The sequence below is a fragment of the Trichechus manatus genome, unplaced genomic scaffold, assembly GCF_000243295.1.
Source record: "Trichechus manatus latirostris isolate Lorelei unplaced genomic scaffold, TriManLat1.0 scaffold00028, whole genome shotgun sequence".
In the NCBI taxonomy this organism is placed as follows: domain Eukaryota; kingdom Metazoa; phylum Chordata; class Mammalia; order Sirenia; family Trichechidae; genus Trichechus; species Trichechus manatus.
In genome coordinates, this window is record NW_004443964.1 from 13,726,941 (window position 1) to 13,748,330 (window position 21,390).

Consider the following 21,390-nt stretch of genomic DNA (forward strand, 5'->3'; position numbering starts at 1 on the left):
AGTGGATGGCTTTAACAAAGAGAAATTTATTTCCTTACAGTAAAGTAGGCTAAAAGTCCAAATTCAGGGTGTCAGCTCCAGGGGAAGGCTTTCTCTCTCTCTTGGCCTTCTCATCGGTGTTCCCCCGGACTAGCAGCTTCTCGGCGCAGGGACCCCGGTCCAAAGGACGCGCTCTGTTCCTGGCACTGCTTTCTTGATGGTATGAGGTCCCCAACTCTCTGCTTGCTTCCCTTTCATCTCTTGAGAGATAAAAGGTGGTGCGGGCCACACCCCAGGGAAACTCCCTTTACACTGGATCGGGGATGTGACCTGGGTAAAGGTGGTGTTACAATCCCACCCTAATCCTCTTTAACATAAGATTACAATCACAAAATGGAGGCCAACCACACAATTCTGGGAATCATGGCCCAGCCAAATTGTTGCACACATTTTTGGGGCGACACAGTTCAATCCATGACAGATCTCAAGTAGCAGAACATTTGGGGAGGACCCCCTAGTCCATGGAGCAGTGGTGGTTCAGTGGTAGAGTTCTCACCTTCCACGTGGGAGACCAGGTTCGACTCCCAGCCAGTGTATCTCATGTGCAGCCACTACCCATCTGTCAGTGTTGCTATGATGCTGAACAAGTTTCAGCAGAGCTTCCAGACTAAGACGGACAGGAAGAAAGGCTTAGCAATCTACTCGTGAAAATCAGTGAGTGAAAGTTCTATGAAGCACAATGGCCCAATCCACAACCAGTCGTGGAGATGGCACAGGATTGTGGAGATGGCACAGCGTTTTTTTCCATTGTGCATGGGGTCACCATGAGTCAGGGGCCAACTCCATCCCAGCGAACAACTCTAGTCCATGTTCTATCACCTGGTCTTGTGCAAGTAGGTGGCACTATTGCTTCTGTGCCAAGTCGAAACCCAGGATTATTTGCTGAGGCTGGGTTTCTGGTGCTTGAGATGAGGCTTCCCAGGCATACCACCCAGCCATTGTCCGCTGAGGCCTTGCCACCACCTTGGGTCACCTCCAGGAAACAGGCCAGACACAGCGCCATGAGCCAACTTTCCTTTCCTAATCTAGGAGAATCTGCACCCTTCCCCCAAAAGTTTGTGCTTCTTTACCCACTTCCTACTCTTCTTTTGAGCCCCCCTGCTTGGCATTTTCCTTCACTGAGTTTAAACTTTGAAAAAGAAGAGTTTCTTGTTGTTAGCTGCTGTCCAGTCGATGCTGACTCGTGGTGACCCCATGCATGCCGAGTAGAATGGCTCCATAGGGTTTTCAAGATCAAGATCTCCAGGCCTGTCTTCCGAGGTGCCTCTGGGTGAGTGAGTTCAGACCTCCAATCTCTTGGCTAGTAGTTGAACCCTTGGGGGGAAAAGGGGCAGTGAAGGAGTTGGGGAAGCGTGTTTAAATTTATGCTTGGTCCTGGATCATAAGCACCCTCTGAGATAAGGAAGCACAAAGGCTTGGCTATTTTCTAATAAAAGGGGTGGGTAAAATGCCAGAAGGACAAAAAAGCACAGGACTATCTCAAAAATGTTTCCTACCACATGGGTGACTGCTCATGCTGAGGAAGAAAATAGGCCCAAATCTGCAATCAGTCTCAGTTTGTAAATCAGATAGAAAAATAACACCATGCAGATTAGCTGAGCTCACGGGCCAAGGACCTGAAAGAATTTAATCGGGTGAGCCACAGGGAAATCTGCTTACGAAAACATGTGCCCCAACCCGGCTCACGACCGCAGGCCCCTCCACGCAGATCCTCTCATCCTTCAAATGCCGATGCCTGTGTGATAAGCATTAAGGCAAAGTTCAAACGCTTTAAAAACAAATATATCCTGGTAAGCCCTTGAGTATTCAAAGAACCAGGGTGTGGGTTTTTAAGGCTCCTGCTTTTGCTTGGTCCCTTCTGAGTGCCTTTAGCCCATATTTCTGCTTTCTGCCTTCAGGTAAATGGCACGGGAGAACGAGGACACGTTGATCCAATGTCAGTATCATTTGCTAATTGTGTGTGTGTGTGTGTGTGTGTGTGTGTGTGTGTGTGTGAAACATGGATTAGCTTATTTTCGGATTACACAGTTGGAGGATGCAAAGAACCAAAATTATGATATCTAAATGGATCAGCGCAGGAGCCCTTGTGATGCACTGGTTAAGCGTTCAGCTGCTAACCGGTTCGAACCCACCAGGCGCTCCACAGGAGAAGGATGTGGCAGTCTGCTTCTGTAAAGATTATAGCCTTGGAAACCCTATGGGACAGTCCTCCTCTGTCCTGTAGGGTGGCTATGAGTCAGAATCGACTCGACAGCAGTGGGTTTGGTTTTTTGGTTTAAGTGAATCAATATTCCATCTTTTGCAAGTAACACACGTGTTAGTGTTTTATCAATATGCTTGTTCGGTTGGTTTAAGGCTGACAACTAAATGACTACTGACTCAGATTTGGTTTTTTTAAGCAGTTAAACTGTGGTTTTAATTTTTGCTGTGCAGAAGATATAGAAAGAGTGTGGGAGTCCCTGAGGAAGGCTTTTGTGCTGTGTATGGCAGAGATGAAATTGCAGAGTCCAAAATCCATCCTAGCAGTTTTCAGGCCATCATCAGAGGATGAAGAGCTTTATTTGCTCATGGGTCTATGGCTCTCACCCAGGGTTTCTCAACCTCAGCACTATTGACTTTTTGGGCCAGATGATTTTCTGTTGTAGCAGGCTGTCCTGTGCATTGTAAGTTGTTTAACAGCATCCCTTTAGCACTCCCCAACAAACTGTGACAACCAAACACATCTTCAGACACTGCCAATGTCCCATGGGGAGTAAAATTGGCCCCGATCAAGAAAGATTGTTCTACACTAAACCCAAAAAAAAAAACCCAAACCCGTTGCTGTCAAGTCGATTATGACTCACAGTGACCCTATAGGACAGAGTATAACTGCCCATAGGGTTCCCAAGGAGCAGCTGGTGGATTTGAACTGCCAGCCTTTTGGTTAGCAGCCTTAGCTCTTAACCACTAGGAGGCAATACGGAGCCCTGGTGGCTCAGTGGTTAAAGCATTTGGCTGCTAACCAAAAGGTCATTGATTCGAACCCACCAGGCAGGCTGTGGAAGAAAGATGTGGTAGTCTGCTCCCATAAAGACTTACATCCTTGGAAACCCTGTGGGGCAGTTCTACTCGGCCGTATAGAGCCACTAGGAGTAGAGACTGACTCTACGGCAGCAAGTTTGATTTCGCATAGGGAGACAATGTCTCTATGGAAAGAGATCATCTACAGCTGTGGGACCCCCTTGGGATAAACTTACGACGATGCTCTATGAATCATCACGTCACAATTAGCTTGAGGGACTCCAGGGTCCAGTGCTAATATTTAATGGTTCCCAAAATATGTTGTGTGCGGCACAGATTGTCATGGATGTTGCCACGTGCTATGGGAAAGGATTTAAGGAATGATCTGTGAGCAGGAGGCTAGTCTGCGGGACTTCTCAGAGCCTTTACTAGCCTTGTGCACTCAGTGGTTCTCCAAGAGGGGATCGTTGACAGGACTTCCCAAATGTATTTGTGTGGAGCCAATGATGTTCATTAGCCATGTTGGTGCTTGGCTCTATGTCCAGGACTAGAATCTGAGAAACTTGGCCCAGCTAGAAGGTATCTGCTAGTCACATGACTGGGGATCTCTTAAACCAAGGATCGTTCTTATCCAATCTACGCACATCTCTGGGTATCAGTCATAAATTTATTGTAAAGGTAGAGAAGCAGGTTCCTCAGTCAAGTTAGAGTCCCAGCTACTAAAAGGTTCCTTTTAGCTTGCCACAAGCATGTAGCTCAGTCTGGGGCCATTAATTTGTTAGACCATCCAAACTCAGCAAGATCTGAGCAAAATGGGCAAGTCTAGCCACTTCAATCAGATATAAGGGATAAAAAAATCACATTTTGGGTTTTGAGAAACTTCCTAATTATATCCAGAATTTCTGTGTCAGCCAAGCAAGTCATTTTATGCCTAGGTGCCCAACTACATGTAAGTAACATTTTCTGGTGGTGACTCCACCAAGAATCAGTTTCCTCACCTCCTCAGCTTCTAGTGGCTACTCTGTTCCTTGCCCATGGCCCCTTCCTTTGTCCTCAAAGTGTATCACTTTCATCTCTGCTTCTATCGTCACATCACCGTGTCCTCTTCTGTGTGCCAAATTTCCCTCCTCCTCCCTCTTATAAGGACCCTTGCGATTGCATTTAGGGCCCACTGGGACGAACTTGTTGCCGTCAAGTCAATTCCAACTCATGGTCACCCCATGTGTTACAGAGTAGAATTGGGCCATAGGATTTTCTTGGCTGTAATCTTTGCAGAAGCAGATCACCAGGCCTTTCTTCCACAGCGCCACTGGGTGGTTATGAGCCGCCAACCTTTAGGTTAACAGGCAAACCCCAACTGTTTGCACCACCATAAGCCAGGATAATCTCCCCATCTCAGGATCTTTAACTGCATCTGCAAATTCCTTTTTCCATGTAAGGTAACAGTCATGGGTTCTGGGGAATAGGACAAGGCTATCTTTTGGGGAGGAGTCCTTGGGTAGCGCAAATGATTAATGCTCTTGACTGCTAAACCAAAAGGTTGGAGGTTCAAATCCATCTGGAGACGCCACGGAAGAAGGCAGTCAGTCTACTTCCGAAAAATCAGCCATTGAAAATCCTGTGGAGCACAGTTCTTCTCTGACACACATAGGGTCGCCATGAGTCAGGGTCAACTCCAGGGCAGCTGGTTATCTTTTGGGGAGCCATTATTCAACCTACAACAGGGCGCCTCCCAGGGACTGCACAATAGAGGGTTGTGCTTTATCTCCAGAAAGCAAGACTCAGGTAACTGGGAGATTTAACAGAAGTTACAAATAATTCTTCATAGTCCTCCTTCCCCCACGTAAAGCACAGAGATCCCTACATAAATGGAGCCCCAGAAATCATAATAACAGTAATTCACATGAACAAGTATTAATTCATGTATGTAACCCTCACCAAAATCCCATGGTAAGGGTATATTCATTACCCCTAGTTTTCAGTTGGGGTGAGGCACAGAGAGGTTAGATAAGTTACCCAAGGTCACACAACTCTGAGTGGCAGAGCCAGTACTCGGGAGGACGGGCCTGCCTCTCCGGTCCTCCCCCTCTCTAGATAATGCAAAGCCATCCCCAGTAATGACTCCGATTTACAGATACTGAAGTATCGCCACCTATCACCAACCCCTGAAAGTCGAGCTTTGATTTGTGAGCAGCCCAAAACAAACACCCCCACAGGGCTGAAAGACAGACTCCAAGTGTGGAAGGCACTTCTGGGAAGTGAAATGAGCAATCCAGAAACTCACCTTGGAGTCTGGAGATCACTGCAGCTCCAGGTCGCTGATACTGCCTCCCAGCGCCGGCCAGACTTCCCTCGGCCTCAAGGGCACAGAGCGAAATGGGTGAGGAGACAGAGGAAGAGAAAAGGATGAAACGGGGAATATGCTCTGTGTGTCCTTGGAGTGGAGGCAGCGGGGCGACAGCCGCTCGCAATCTGCAGCCTGTTCATGCTGATCAACAGGATTTTGATGGTGATTCAACCAGTTCTGCAGAAGGTGCATTTTGGGGGAGCATAGGTCACCCTACATAATTCTGTAGTGAACACACACAGCCAGCAGATAACCCAATGCTTGGATCTCAGAAATAAAGTCCATTTGAACCAAGAATGTTGAATAGCCATTTCCAAAAACCCATGCCCTTCCCAGCCCTAATCATTTCCACTCAATGCTATGGGTCTGACGTTTTATACTGAAGGTACTGGGTAGCAGAGTCAAGAAAGTCTGTTAGATAAAGCCCCTGACTTCCCTAAAATAACTTGTCTGGAGATGACAGAAACCAAAAAAAAAAAAAAAAAAACCCATTTCTGTCGAGTTGATTCCAACTCATAGCAACCCTATAGGACAGAGTAGAACTGCCCCCATAGGGCTTTCAGGGAGTGGCTGGTGGATTCCAACTGCCAACCTTTTGGTTCACAACCATACCTCTTAGCCACTGCACCGCCAACACTCCTAAGATGACGCATTGGTCAGTATTTCTGGATTGCAAATTGCACAATCGCCCGACAGAGGCAAATTTACCGTGAAGCTGATAAATCTTTAGCTCAGGGCCCCTCGCTTGCGGTGATTGGAGCTGTGGAATGTTCTAGGTGGCGAGGGAGCCATGGTGCAATCAGGAAGTATTTCTACGTAAGTATGCAATCTCAGAAGAAAGGGACCTAAGTCTTCAAAGCCCTAGCAATTTGTTGAATTTCTTATCCTAAATAGTCATGTTCATACCTCATTTTGTATTCATACTTTACTACTCTTTTTCTCAAAGATGGCCCCCCAGATTGTATATGCTTCAGACCTCACAAAACCTGGATCCTTCTTGGTGACAGGAGAAATAGAATAATATCAAGGAGGATTTCCCCAAACTCATCACCACCATGAGAAAAAAAAAAAAAAACTCTGAGAAAATAGTCTCTGTGAGATCAATGTCAAGGATAAGAACATTGAAACAGACATATGGATCAAACAGATGCACAAATTTAATTCGAAAGCAAAGTGCCGTAGAGGCTCACTCTAGTGCTTTTATAGTTGTCTTTCTAGCAGAGTGCTTCAGGAAATTCATAGAATGAATAAGACCAACCGTATGAATTCCATTCTAGTGCAATTCCCATGTTCAAGTGATTTTCCCCTAAGTATTGGTGTGAGTTCTTGGAGCTTTTATAGCAGAAAACGTTTTCAGGCATGTTAAGAACCACCTGTCTGTCCATTTATTCTACTGTGGTGGCTTGTGTGTTGCTATGATGCTGGAAGCTATGCCACCAGTATTTCAAATACCTGCAGGTCACCCATGGTGGACAGGTTTCAGAAGAGCTTACAGACTAAGACAGACTAGGAAGAAAGCCTGGTGATCTACTTCTGAAAATTAGCCAATGAAAACCATATGGATGACAAGAGAATACTGGGAGATACAGTGCTGGAAGATGAGCACTCAAAACACACAGTGCCCACAACAATGGACAACATAGCAATGATGGTGAAGATGGCACAGGACCGGGCAACATTTTTCTTCCATTGTACATGGGATCGCCATGAGTTGGAGCTGACTCAGTGGCAACTCACAACAAAAATCAGTTATTTATGGAGCATTTGCTGTGTACATAGCTGTTCACCAAATACCAAGGAGGATGTAAAAGAAATCCAAGGCAGGTCCTTGCCGTTAAGACGCTTAGCGTTTAGTTGGGAAGAAAACCTGTGGCTATGAAATCTTTAGCTGTGGCTCCATCTCTCTTCTGACGCTATGGCATGATGACCAATCATTGGAGTTTCCAACAAAGAGAATGTTGCCTGAGTGCCTGGCAGCCCCACTCGCCAGCGTCCTTCCCACTGCTCGGGGCCCTGGGCACAGATGACCAGATCACCATGAACCTCCACCGGCCATCTGTCCTCATCTAGGTCACAGGGCAGGGGGACCCTGTCATACCTCTCCACCCAGCATGGCACCTCCTAGAATTGCTCATGAGCAAACAGCTCCAGGAAATGAGCAGGGGTTTAAGCCCTTAGAAGATAATCAATGGATTATCAGCATATTCCTCCCGTGGGGGCCTCAGGGTGAGCTCTTAAAGCAGAGTGTCATTTCTCACAACAGCTCTGTAACCAGTGGGATTTAGCAAAATATAGATCTTGTGTTATGAAATTTCAGTCGCTGTACTGAGAAGCCTTAACATCATTGCTTTTGGAAGGGAGCTTGTGGCCAGATGCCCAAGGGAGACTGGTTATGTCAGCGGAAAAGAGAGAAGTTATTTCCCAAGATCAGTTTGGTCTGTCCTGACTCAGGAGAATCGAGAAGCATAGGAGATAACACAGTGGGGAAGAAGGCAGGTTGGGAGGTGGGATTTCTGAGAGTTTCAACATTATGGTAAACATGATATCCAAAACCATACAAGTCAGCCTCTTAAAGTGGGCTTGGGTAAGCCTGTTCCTTTGTGTAATTATCATTAAACATCTTTCCAGAAAAAATACAGAGAGCAATTTTTTTTTTCTTCAAGTTAATCTGTATTAGTTTTAATATCAGTGTCTGCTGGAATACTGTGATTTGAAAAAGTATAAGAAATTTTCTTTTTTTTTAGGTTTTTTTTTAATTGTACTTGAAGGTTAGAACAAACTAGCTTCTCATTGAACAGTTAGTACACATATTGTTTTGTGACATTGGTTACCAACCCCACGACATGGCAGCACTCTCCCTTCTCAACCTTGGGTTCCCTATTACCAGCTTTCCTGTCCCCTCCTGCCTTCTAGTCCTTGTCCCTGGGCTATTGTGTCCCATTAGTCTTGTTTTGTTTTATGGGCCTGTCTAATCTTTGGTTGAGGGGTGAACCTCAGGAGTGACTTCGTTACTGAGCTAAAAGGGTGCCTGGGGGCCATTCTCTCGGGGTTTCTTCATCTCTGTCAGGCCAGTAAGTCTGGTCTTTTTTTGTGAGTTAGAATTTTGTTCTACATTTTTTCTCCAGCTCTGTCCGGGACCCTCTATTGTGATCTCTGTCAGAGCAGTTGGTGGTGGTAGCCGGGCACCATCTAGTTGTACTGGCCCTCAGTCTGGTGGAGGCTGTGGTAGTTGTGGTCCATTAGTCCTTTGGACTAATCTTCCCCTTGTGTCTTTAGTTCTCTTCATTCTCCCTTGCTCCCAACGGGGTAAGACCAGTGGAGTATCTTAGATGGCGGCTCACAAGCTCTTAAGACCCCAGACACTACTCACCAAAGTAGAATGCAGTACATTTTCTTTATAAACTATGTTATGCCAATCGAGCTAGATGTTCCCCGAGACCATGACCCCCACAGCCCTCATCCCAGTAATTCAGTCCCTCAGGGAGTTTGGATGTGTCTATGGAGCATACATGACCTTGCCTTGGACAAGTTATGCTGGCTTCTCTAGTGACAGAAGCAGTTTTCTTAAAGCTGAAGCTTGAGCTAGACGAGTGCTGGCCAATAGAATTTTCTGCAATATCAGAAATGTGAAAGAATGCATTCCAAGGTCAAGAAACAGCATGAGGCAGAGAAGGAGGTAGGGAAGCATTAAACATAACAGGCGGGAGTGTAATGGGGGCAAAAGGACTAAAGATTAAAAGCGATTATATTGGGGACCAGGTCCTGGGGTGGTGCAGACAGTTTGCAATCAAATCCACCCAGCAGCACCATGGAAGAAAGGCCTGGTAATCTGCTTCCATAAAGATTACACCCAAGAACACCCTATGGAGCAGATCTACTTTGTAACGCATGAGGTCCCTGTGAGTCAGAATGAACTAGACGGTAATGGGTTTGGCTTTTTTAAATTGATGATTGCTAAGAGTAAGGAGTTTGGACTACATTTAATGGGCAACAAAAAACAGTGGAAGGATTTGTAGGAGACACATAATTGGAGCTGTGCTTTGGGCTGTTACTTTGGCAGTAACGGGGGGATGGGAGGAGCCCTTGTGGTGCAGTGGTTAAAGCACTTGGCTGCGCACCAAAAGGTTGATAGTTAGAACCCACCAGCTGCTCCACATGAGAAAGATGTGGCAGTCTGCTTCCGTAAAGATTTACAGCTTTGGAAACCCTATGGGGCAGTTCAGCTCTGTCCTAAGGTTTGCTATGAGTTGGAATCAACTTAACGGCAGTGGGTTTGGCTTTGGGTAACCTTAGGAATTGGCAGTTTGCTTGTCATTTTTGGAAAGCGAACGGAGGTCTCGACTTGCTCTCGCGATACTGTTCCAGCGTCTCCACTTTAGCGGCCAGTCAGAGAATCCATGTGGTGTCTGTGTCTGCATGTGAGGGGTTGGTGGTTCAGTGGTGGAATTCTCACTTTCCAGGCAGGAGACCCAGGTTCAGTTACCCACCAATGCACCTCATGCACAGCCACCACCCATCTGTCAGGGGAGGCTCGCGTGTTGCTATGATGCTGAATAGGTTTCAGCGGGAGCTTCCAAACTAAAATGGACTAGGAAGAAAGGCCTGGCAATCTGCTTCTGAAAATCAGCCATTGAAAACCCTGTGGATCACAATGGTTCTATCCGAAACCGATGGTGGGGTGCCACAGAACTGGGCAGCACTTCGTTCTGTCCCGCGGGGCTGCCATGACTCAGGGGCCAACTGAATGGCAGCTAACAACAGCACAGCATATTTGCATGGTCTGGTCCCAAAATAATTCTACAACGGCTCACCTCCAACCCACAAGGAACCTGTAAATATAGTAGAGGCATCTATGCCCTGAGAGGAAACCCTGGTGGCATAGTGGTTAAGAGCTACGGCTGCTGATCAATTAAATTGGGTCAATCCTATTCCTTCTATGTCCTCAAGACAAGGAAATTAGGCCCCAAGGATGTATCCAGACCTGAAACCATGTGGCAAGTGACCAGGAGTATGGGGAGCCCGCCTATTATGGATTGAATTGTGTCTCCCAAACATATGTGTTCTAAATCCTAACCCCTATACCTATGGTTATAATCCCGTTGGGGAATGAGCTGTCTTTGTTATTTTAATGAGACAGTATTAGTGTAGGGTGTGTCTTAAGTCAGTCTCTTCTGAGATATAAAAGAACAGATCAAGCAAGCAGCAGGAGAGCAGAGATGGGGAAAGACAGATGCCAAGCCACAAGAAGACTGCCGAGGAAGAAGCTTAACAGAGACCAGGACTTTCCTCCAGAGCCAACAGAGAGAGAAAGCCTTCCCCTAGAGCTGGCACCCTGAATTTGGACTTCTAACCTATTTTCTCCTCACTGAGAGAAAATAAATTTTTGTTTGTTAAAACCACCCACTTGTGGAATTTTCTTACAGCAGCACTAGATACCTGAGACAATGCCCAAGCCGCTGAGAACCTTCTTCATCCTCCCCGGGCCCTCTGAGTCACAGCTGTCTCTCCTCCTGATCTGGAGCGCGCCCTCGCTAGTTAATACCGCACCCCAGGGACTGTCCTCGATCCCATAAGGAAACACGGCATGGTTGGCGCCCTCCAGACGCTCTGAGCTCCCCACATCCCAGGAGCAAACGAAGAACCCGGCTCCCATTTAGCCCCCGCTGGAGCAGCCGAGGTGCCCAGCTTCAGCTTCGCACCCCTCCCCACACTAGCAGACTCCGAGTTTTGTGTCCCGAGCCCAGACCTGCCTGAACAGTTAAAGGATGGAAACCACAGGTCCCTCTAATGCCTCAGTAATGTGGCCACTGCACACCGAGGTACCCACTGCACACCGAGGTACCACAGACAAGCTGCAGCGGATTCCAAGGTCCTTGGATGATCCGTAACCTCACGGAGATGCCAAGACATGCAAACAGCGTGTCTAACGCAACAGTGTGACATAGATGTTGACCGTTTGTTATGGGATGTTCCAAGGGATTTTGCTGTGGCTTGCAAAGCTGGTTGTTTGTAATTACACAGTAGAACCATGTTGAAAACTCATCATCCACCTGGTGTCTAGTCTCCATAGACAGTAAAAATAATAAATAAAAATAGCAGCCACCCCTGGATGCCTGCTCTGTGGTTGGATATCGCTACACTTAATTCTCATGACATACAATGAGGTAGGTGTCAGTATCCCCATTAAACACACCAGGTAAACTGAGGCTCAAAGGGCCATGAATTACTTTTTACAAACAGGCTTTGTCTTAAGTTTTCTCATTTGCAAATTAGGGAGAAGAATATGTATCTCATGGGGTCGTTGTAGGATCAGGTGTGAAGCTGTGTGTATGGCAATAGCACCTAGCACTATGCTTGAGGTCACGTCACTGGTAAGGGGCAGAACTAGGCCTTCGTGACCCAAAACCCTATTTCCTTCCCTACTATTCCACCCCTGATAGTTCTTGCTCAACCCACTGTGCCTATTAATGTCTGTCTTCCGGACTACACTCACCTCATTCCAGCAGAGGTAAAACTTTATGATTGTCATCATTGTCACCAAGAACAGGCCTTGTGTTTTGATGGCACAAACAGTTGAGTGCTCGACTACTAGCTGAAAGGTTGGTGGTTCGAATCCACCCAGAGGCACCCTGGGAGACAGACCTAGTGATCTGCTTCCAAAAGGTCGCAGCCTTGAAAACCCACTGGAGCAGTTGTACACCGTGCAGTGCTGGGTGCCACCATGGGTCGGAATCCACTCGACAGCAACTAACAACAACATCGTTTATTCGGGAGAGTCAAGAAAAGGTTCATGCTGGAGGTAGGGGCATTTGAGATGGTCTTTGAAGGAGTTCTGTAGGAGAAGATGCCCACCCAAATGGACTGGGACATCCTGGAAGCATTCCAAGAAAAAGATTTAGGATAAGTTAGAAAAAACTAATAATAATAACTCTAATTCAGTTTGGAGAAGAAATGAGAATTTAATGAGGCCCTGAGTGATAACGAAAGATTATTGAGAAAGGTACCTATTATGCTGACCCATGTGTAAGATAAGATCAGGGAAGTGGTTTTGTTTTAAAAATAGATAAAATAAGTCTTGAAAATTCAAGTCCCTAATAGTTGAGAACAAGTTCTAACAGTGCTTGGATCCTGTGGAGCAGATGAGACAACCAGGCTCCCTCCCTGCCTGGTGTTGGCTGTGTAGGCTGGGAGCTGTTCAGTTTTCGATGGAGAATGTGCTTTCCTGTTTGACACACTCCCCACCACTCCTTATTGCCCTTCATGCTGCCTTCCTCACTCATTTATCTGCCTGCTTGTTTCCCAAATCCAGTGCAATGTGTGACACATCAGAAGGGGGATTCATCTCTTTCAGGGTGAGTGACAGAAACCCAACCCAAACCAGCTAAAGGGAACCTCCAACCTTTCCATTAGCAGCTGAGCGCATTAACTGTTTGCACCACCCAGGACTCCACCAGAAACAACCAACCAAAACCAAACTAGTTGCTGTGGTGTCAATTCCGACCCGTGGCCATCCTGTGTGTGTTAGAGTAGAACTATGCTCCAGGATTTTCATGACTGTCACCTTTTGGAAGTAGATTGCCAGGCCTTTCTTCCAAGGCACTGCCAGGTGGACTCAAACCTCCCACCTTTGGATTAATAGCCAAGCGTGTTAACTGGTTGCACTACCTCGGGACTCTCCCAGAAGCAAAGGATACTCTTAATTTCAGGCAAGGTTTCTGACAAGAAATAAACTCTTAACCGCTCTACCTTAACCACTAAAATAACAATGGAAAGGACATAGCGATACCCTTTTTCCCCTCCCCCTCCCGGGCATAGGAGGGTTGGGACCCTGGCTCTGGCAAGGGCAGAATCAACAAAACTCATTGCTACTAAGTCAGTCCCGACTCATAGCAACCCTATAGGACAGAGTAGAACTGCCCCCATAGGGTTTCCAAGGCTGTAATCTTTACAGAAGCAGACTGCCATATCTTTCTCCCACGGAGCGTCTGGTGGGTTCAAACCACCAGCCTTTTGGTTAGCAGCCAAGCACTTAACCACTGCACCACTAGGGCTCCTTAAAGGCAGAACAGCAAATCAGAAAGCCCGTGTCCCTACCTGGCACTAAATGTGAAAGTTTTAAAGAGCCATTTGTCTTTGTCCAGAAGTTCCACTCAATTTGCTACCTTTGTTTTTTGATTTGGGTGCTGAACCCCTGACTGTTGTCATAGCTGGAATTCATTAGCTCTCAGCTCCACTAAAGAAAGCGCCTCCTCCCCACCGCTCTCCCCAAACCCAGCTCAGCCAGGCTATTTTCTTCTCTTTCTCCTAACTGTGCTGCTCCAGTTCAGGGTGACTGAGCTAAGGACTTTCCATTCCTTCCACCAGACTCCCAAGAGAGGCTAGCAGACACATAGTTTTATCCTCAGAGTGCCTTGGGAACTGGAGCCTGGCCCGACGATTTTTAAAAATGAAAATAAATGTTAATCGAGTAAGGAAAAGCTGGCGGTAAGCCTCCAGAGCTGGTCAGCAATTTGCCCTTTTCCTTAATTGTCATAAAATGCTGATTCTGAAGCAGTTGAAGATTTGTCACTTTAAATAATTATATCAGCAGTACAAATTGCTCCTTTCCTGGATGGGGAGGGGGTAGCTGGGCTCATGGCTCTGCCATTGACCTTTAGAGGAGAGGCATGCTCCAGTCTTCCCAGCCCCCGTGGCCACACCCCTAAGTTGGAAGACTGTTCCAGGGCTCTCTCGCTTGGGGGAGAAGTACCAGACATCTTTCTTTCTACTGCTTATGAGACCGGCGTCTTAAAATAATAGACTGTCCCCTTGCCTTGTCTCTTCTGTGCATATGCGTCTGTCAGGGCTGTGTGGGGACCGTGTCTCAGTATTACCATACTGTGACACTTTACTTTACCAGCAGAGGGCAGAGAACACAAACTGGCTGCCAGTTTTTTGTGGTTGTTTGGCCCACACAGGATTTTTTTTTTTTTCAGTTAACTTATTTTTAAAAAGGAAACCCTGGTAGCATAGTGGCTAAGAGCTACGGCTGCTAACCAGAAGGTCGGCAGTTTCAAATCTACGAGGCGCTCCTTGGGAACCCTATGGGGCAGTTCTACTGTGTCCTGCAGGGTTGCTAGGAGTCGGAATCGACGGCAACGGGTTTTATTTTTTCCAAGGTTTCCAGATTCTGATGAGTACCTGGATTTCTAGCTCTGCTTGAAAATTCAAAATAAATGATTCCCCAGGGAAATGTAAGTTTCATTGGAACAAAGAATTTGTTTTGTACACAGCTCTAGCTCCAGAGCACAGATTAATGTCTGGCAGTTAATACTACTGAATGAATGAATGAATGAATGGCAGGACATGGCTACTGTCATTTAAAACTTAGTAGCATCTGTTACCCTTTAGATGTAGACTGTGCTGTCCAGTTTGACACACTCCCCGCTACGCCTTATTGTCCTTCAGCGGGCCTTCCTCACTCGTTTACGCTGCCTGAACGGCTTCTGTAGGCACTAAATCTGTGGCCCGTCTTCCATGATGGTTCTGCATCCTTGGTTCTAAAAGCCAGCAACCTACTTCTCTTCTGTTGATTGATCTTGGAGAACTCAGAAATATAAGTCCCCGTCTAAAAATGATAAAACTCTCCAATGACTACGTAAAACCCTAAAACTTCAAGATGTCAGAAACAAACATTACTTAGAGTATGTTTTTGAAATAAAACCATATGATTAAAACAAGAGCAATTAGCTTTTTAGCATCTTTTTTGTGAACAAAATCTGTATCCGTTTTCCATTACCAAATTACCATAACAAATTACCACAAACTCAGAGGCTTAAAACAACACCCGTTTGTTATTTCACAGTTCTGGAGGTCAGAAGTCTGGGATGGCATGACTGGGTTCCCTGCTCAAGGTCACACCAGGCTAGAATCAAGGTGCTAGCTGGCTCCAAGCTCATCTGGAGCTCAGGATCGTTTTTCATGTTCATTCCTGTTATTGGTAGAATTCATTTTCCCACATTTCCTTTCTGGCTGTTAGTCGGGATCTGCTGTCGGACTCCTATGACAGCTCCCTGGTCTTTGTACGTGTAGCCCTTCATCTTCAGAGCCAGCAAGAGTGTGTCAGACCCTTCTAATTCTTTGAAAATCTCTGACTTCTCCTCCGCTGCCAGTCAGAGAAAGCTCTCTACTTTTAAGGGCTCATGTGGTTTGATCAGGCCCAGTTGGATAACCTCCTTCTCTAAGGTCAACTGTAGGCGCTCTGGTGGTGAAGCAGTTAAGCACTTGGCTGCTAACCAAAAGGCTGGTGGTTTGAAGTCACCCAGCGACTCCATGGGAGAAAGACCTGGCGATCTGCTCCTGTAACGATTACAGCCTAGGAAACCCTATGGGGGCAGTTCTACTCTGTCCCATGGGGTTGCTATGAGCTGAAAATTGTAACATAATCATGTAGCATAATCATATACAGCAACGTAAACTGTGCCATATAATGTAACATAATCATGGAGGTGATATCATATTCATAGGTTCCGGGGATGAAGGCATGGAATCTTGGGGAGCAATTTTAGAATTCTGCCTACCACAAAATCTGTCATAGGTCTGTGATATGTAGTTTCCCAAAGGCTAAAATAATTCAGTCTTTGGCTGCATTAGTCGAAGGAAAGCATCTAGGATGGGAGTGATGATCGTCCGGTTTTCCTCTGCACTGCACAGTCTGTGCCTGGAGCATCGCGTTTCACTCTGGCTGCCAGAATTAGGAGAGAAATGGAAACGCATAGCTAGGATTATGCAAGGATTCAAACCCCTGTCCGAGGAAGAGCAGTTAAAGGGCCTTGGAAACTTAACCTGGAGATGGAAAGATGCCGAGGCCACCTGTCAACCATCTCCGAATATTTAAAAGGCTTTAATATAAGAAAACGATTTGTTCTGCACAACCCCAGTGGGTAAAAAAGTAAGGCTCGTGGATAAAAGCTATGGAAAGAGTTTGGCTCAGTGTCGGAAAGTGCTTCCTAATAGTCAGAGCTGGACTGATGGATTGAGCTCTGGGTGTGGCGCAGCCCCTTCACTGGGGCCCGTCAAGTATCAGATAGGCCACTCCTTGGTAGGAATGTCATGAGGAGGATGGGAGGTTGAGTATGACGGTCTTTCAGGACCTTCCAACTCTGAGATCATGACTCAATGGTTTTGGTTTACCTGACAGTTGCTTCTTTGGTCAGCACCTTCTGTTTGTATCTCCTCTACCTGGTATGCTTGTCCTTGGCGTCAGCCATGATGTTGGGTTTTACAGTCTGGAATTCAACTTCACCAAGTCTTTTTTTCCAAGTGGCTATTTTCAGAATCAAGGCTTGAGTATCAGAAAATATGAAGTGACAGGCTAAAAGAGAGGAAGAAATGGTTACTCCAGGAAGTCTCATTAAGCAAATGCTGTGTTCCTTAGGGTTTTCGGCGGCTGATTTTTCAGAAGTAGATCACCAGGCCTTTCTTCCAAGGCACCTCTGGATGGATTCAAACCGCCGACCTGTCGATTAGCAGCTAAGTGCACCCACCACCCAGGGGCTCCAGGCAGCACAAAGGCTGGTACCTACTAGGTGCTTCATAAACTTGTTGAATAACAAGGTGCTTCGGCAGTTCCTTGTATTCTTGTTCCTCCAATAAGAAGACTCTTGCTGATCTTTCAGGCGACACAAGATGTACAAAGAGCAGCTGAACCTCACCTCCCTGGACCCCCCACTGCAGCTCCGACTCGAGGCCAGCTGGGTCCGGTTCCACCTGGGCATCAACCGCCATGGGCTGTACTCCCGGTCCAGTCCCATCGTCAACCAGCTCCTCCGTGACATGCGGCACTTCCCCACCGTCAGTGCTGGTGAGGTTGGTGGGATCAGGCAGGCTGGGGTGGCTTTTTCTCAGACAGGCTCAGTAAACCATGTCAGGCCAGGCTCAGTAAACCATGTCAGGCCAGGCTCAGTAAACCATGTCAGGCCAGGCTTCAGGGAGGAATATTACAGGGTTGACTCTGCCAACTCAGAGACGGAATAATAACTGTAAGAACATAGACATTGATCTTTTTCCTTCTGAAAGCGATCTTGCAACTATAATCTCATCACAACCCCATAAGGGAAAAATAAGTAGGTGTTCTGTACAATCAGTGAAAGTGATTGCCACCTTTTATTGAGTGCTTCTTTTGAACATGGCAGCCCCATGTGTGTCAGAGTAGAATGTGCTCCATAGCGTTTTCAATGGCAGATTCTTCAGAAGTAGATAGCCAGGCCTTTCTTCCGAGGTGCCTCTGGGTAAATTCAAACTGCCAACCTTTTGGTTAGCAGCACACACAGGGTCACCATGAGATGGAGTCTTCTCGCCAGCAGTTGATTCTTACTGGTTTCTTTAGAAAGGAGCCCTGGTGACGCGGTGGTTGAAGTGATGGACTGCTAACCAAAAGGTTGGCGGTTCGAAACCACCAGTGGCTCCGCAGGAGAAAGATGAGATAGTCTGCTTCCATAGAGATTTACAGCCTTGGAAACCCTATGGGGTTGCTATGAGTCGGAATCGACTCAACAGCAGTGGGTTTGGTTTGGTTTTTTTTGTTTGTTCGTTTTTGGTTTTTTTTGAATGAGGCAATATATTCTCTCTTATACATGACCTTAGGACATGGACAGTATTGATGCCATTCTACAGATGGGAAAACTGAGACTCAGAGAGGTTAAGTAACTTGGCTAGGACCCAGTGGTGGAGCTAAGATTCAAGCACAGGTACGCTGATGCAGGTCATGCTCCCAAGCACTCTGACAGACTAGGTGACGCAGCAAGGGATTAGCAGGGGCAAAAGGAGCATCATCTCCTGGCAGGGTGTGTGCACTGAAGGCCCTGTGAGCAGGGGGCCTGGGATGGAGCAGGGTGGAGAGTACAGCCAACTGGAGCGCCGGGAGACCCCCACTGTGTGGCCAGGGGCCCCCAGCCACGTTGCAGCAACCCCTCCCCTGGTCTGCACCTAAGTCCAGGGCCTCCGTGTGGCCGGCTCTCTCAGGAATAAGGCTGGGTGTTCTCACTGCCCTTCTTCTCCTTCACAGATTACAGTCAGGACGAGAAAGCCTTGCTCGGAGCGTGTGACTGCACCCAGAGTAAGTGACCAGCCCCCTCACTGTCACAGTCATGTGAACCCCAGGGGTCACATGCCCCCATCCTGATGGGCCCTGGTTGGGAGGTGATGGAGCATGACTCTGCCTCTCCCCAGGGAACTCAGCATTTCTTCCCACCCACCCACAGGGAGGAAAGGGCATTGAAGAGGGACTCTTGCTGGCCAATATACGGCAAGGCCCAGCCTCACCTTCCTAGCTGGAGCTTATCAGAAATGCAGATGCTCAGGCCTCACCTCTCATTTTCCACATCAGAATCTGCCCTTTAACCAAATCCTCAAGTGATAGGAACGCATTTCCAGATTTAAGCAGCAATTGTCTGAGACAGTGGCTCACACCCCTGGCTGACATTACCTGGGAGCTGTAGAACCTGCTGCCTGCTGGCCCGCACCTCCAGGGTGTTCGACTCGGTTGCGCAGGTTAGGCCCGGGCCCCAGCATTTGTTAAACTCTCCAGGTGAGTCTGATGCAGCCAAGGTTGAGACCCGCTGGGGTAGACGGTTAATAGAACCAAAAAGATAGGAATGAGATAGAGCAGAACTCCTGTGCCAGGACGCTGGGAGCCCAATAGAGACGGGCCTGGACGCTGCCCTAGGCACCCAGCCCCCAGGCAGTCACCGCAGGCAATGAGTAGCCTCACCCACTGTCTTTGTTATCTAGTGCTGCTATAACAGAAGGACCACAGGTGGGTGGCTTTAACAAAGAGAAATTTATTCTCTCACAGTCCAGGAGACTACAAGTCCAAATTCAGGGTGCCAGCTCCAGGGCAAGGCTTTCTCTCTGTGTTGGCTCTGGGGGAAGGTCATCAATCTTCCCCTGGTCTAGGAGCTGCTCAGCACAGGGACCCGGGTCCAAAGAAAGTGCTATTCTCCTGGCTCTGATTTCTTGGTGGTATGAGGTCCCCTTGTCTCTCTCCTCCCTTCTCTTTTTTATATCTCAAAAGAGGTTGACTTAAGACAAAACTCAATCTTGTAGATTGAGTCCTGCCCTATTAACGTAACTGCCTCTGATTCTGCCTCATTACCATCATAGAGGTAGGATTTACAACACAAAGGAAAATCACATCAGATGACAACATGGTGGCTAATCACACAATACTGGGAATCACGGCCTAGTCAAGTTGACACACATTTTGGGGGGATGCATTTCAACCCACTGACCGCAGTGTGTGGAACACATGTCAGAAATTTCTACATGTGATAGGACATGACAAAGGTTTAGAAGGGGCTGTAGGGCCCGGGGCTTATTATCTTTTCTTTAGTTAAATGAGTCAGCTCTGACTCATGGCGACCCCATGTGTGTCAGGGTAGAGCTATGCTCCATAGGATTTTCAATGGCTGATTTTTCAGAGGTACATCACCAGGCCTTTCTTCTGAGTCCTCTCGGTAGACTTGAATCTCCAATCTTTCGGTTAGCAGCCAAGTGCATGAACCCTCTGCACCACCCAGGGACTCCCTTCTTTCACGAAGCACCAGCCATTTGCCATTTTGTAGAATACAAAGACCAGGGAGACTTGTCCCCACCCTCCCAGGGCTCACAGCAGGGCCAGGACAGGGGGAGGCAAGCGAGGCGCCAAGTTTCAGGAGGCAGCTCTCACTGCACGTTGTGCTAGCGCACCCTGGCTGCCTCGCTCACCTTACCCTCGCCCCAGCCCTGGCGCACAGTCTTAAATAGGGAGAGGGAGAGAGAGAGAGACAGACTAGTCTAATAGAACAGATGGCATAACCAAAATCTCTGTGGGTGCAGCCGAGGCACAAAGAGGAAAGGGTCCATTCTTAGAGAAACATTTTTTGACATTTCCAGTGAGCAGCTATCTGGGGAAACCTATTTTGGGTGCCGTTTGTCATACTAGCAGAAAAAGTATTGTCTTGAGCCCGTGGACACACTCTCCGTGGCCTGGCACCACGGAGATTACCATGCAGGCTTTGAGAAGCCAGTCTTGACACCTAGTCTTCAGGGTTTTATTAAATAAGAAAAAAGAGAGGAAGTCAGCTGGGTTTACTGAATTAACAAAGGGTCACAGCCCTGAGCCTGCACCCAGAAACATCGTTAACGCACCCTCTACGCCTTCCCAGTTGTGAAACCCAGTGGGGTCCACCTGAAGCTGGTGCTGAGGTTCTCGGACTTCGGGAAGGCCATGTTCAAACCCATGAGGTAAGTGCCTTCCTCACCACCAGTCACCAGATCCATAAATTGCATTCTCTAAGCCAGATTCTTAAAATTCATATAGGGTACATTACCAAAAAAAAAAAAAAAAAAATGCCATCAAGTCAAATCAGACTCATGGTGACCCCATGTGTTGCAGAGAAGAACTGCTCCATGTGGTTTTTATGGCTGTGATCTTTACAGAAGCAGATCGACAGGCCCTTCCCTCGCAGCACCGCTGGGTGGGTTTGAACTGTCAACCCTTAGATTAGTAGTCCAGTGCAAACTGCTTGCATCACCCAGGGACTTACACTGGGATGTCTCTACCTCATTTTTAAGGAAACCCTGGTGGCATAGTGGTTAAGTGCTACAGCTGCTAACCATAGAGGTTAGCAGTTCAAATCTACCAGGTGCTCCTTGGAAACTTTATGGGGCAGTTCTACTCTGTCCTATACTCGACAGCAATGGGTTTTTTCTTTCTACTTTTCAAAAACTGGAAGCTAAGATAGAGTAGATGAACTCCACTTTGTATCACACCTACCGTGTTTTATTTGTAGAAAGTGCATGAACTAACAGCCTAAAACCTCTGCTCTGGTCAATTAGAAACAAAATACTTTTTTTTTTTTTTAAATTAACCAGCTGGGTTTTTTTTTAATATAATGCAAAAATTTCCAATCTTAGGTCACAAAAGCAAGTGTACCTATTCTTATACCATAACAGGCAGCTTAAGCCTTATTTTTATAAAATTT

General features: G+C 47.0%; 1 protein-coding gene across 1 annotated transcript in view; it reads left to right on the forward strand.

The window, feature by feature from the left end:
* The window catches only part of FAM20A (FAM20A golgi associated secretory pathway pseudokinase), a 52,745-nt gene that overhangs the window by 22,122 nt on the left and 9,233 nt on the right, over positions 1 to 21,390 (forward strand). The window contains exons 2-4 of the mRNA XM_004374184.2: positions 17,044 to 17,228; positions 18,432 to 18,482; positions 20,572 to 20,650. Coding sequence (XP_004374241.1) covers positions 17,044 to 17,228; positions 18,432 to 18,482; positions 20,572 to 20,650 — 315 coding nt within the window. The remainder of the gene's footprint in view (positions 1 to 17,043; positions 17,229 to 18,431; positions 18,483 to 20,571; positions 20,651 to 21,390) is intronic.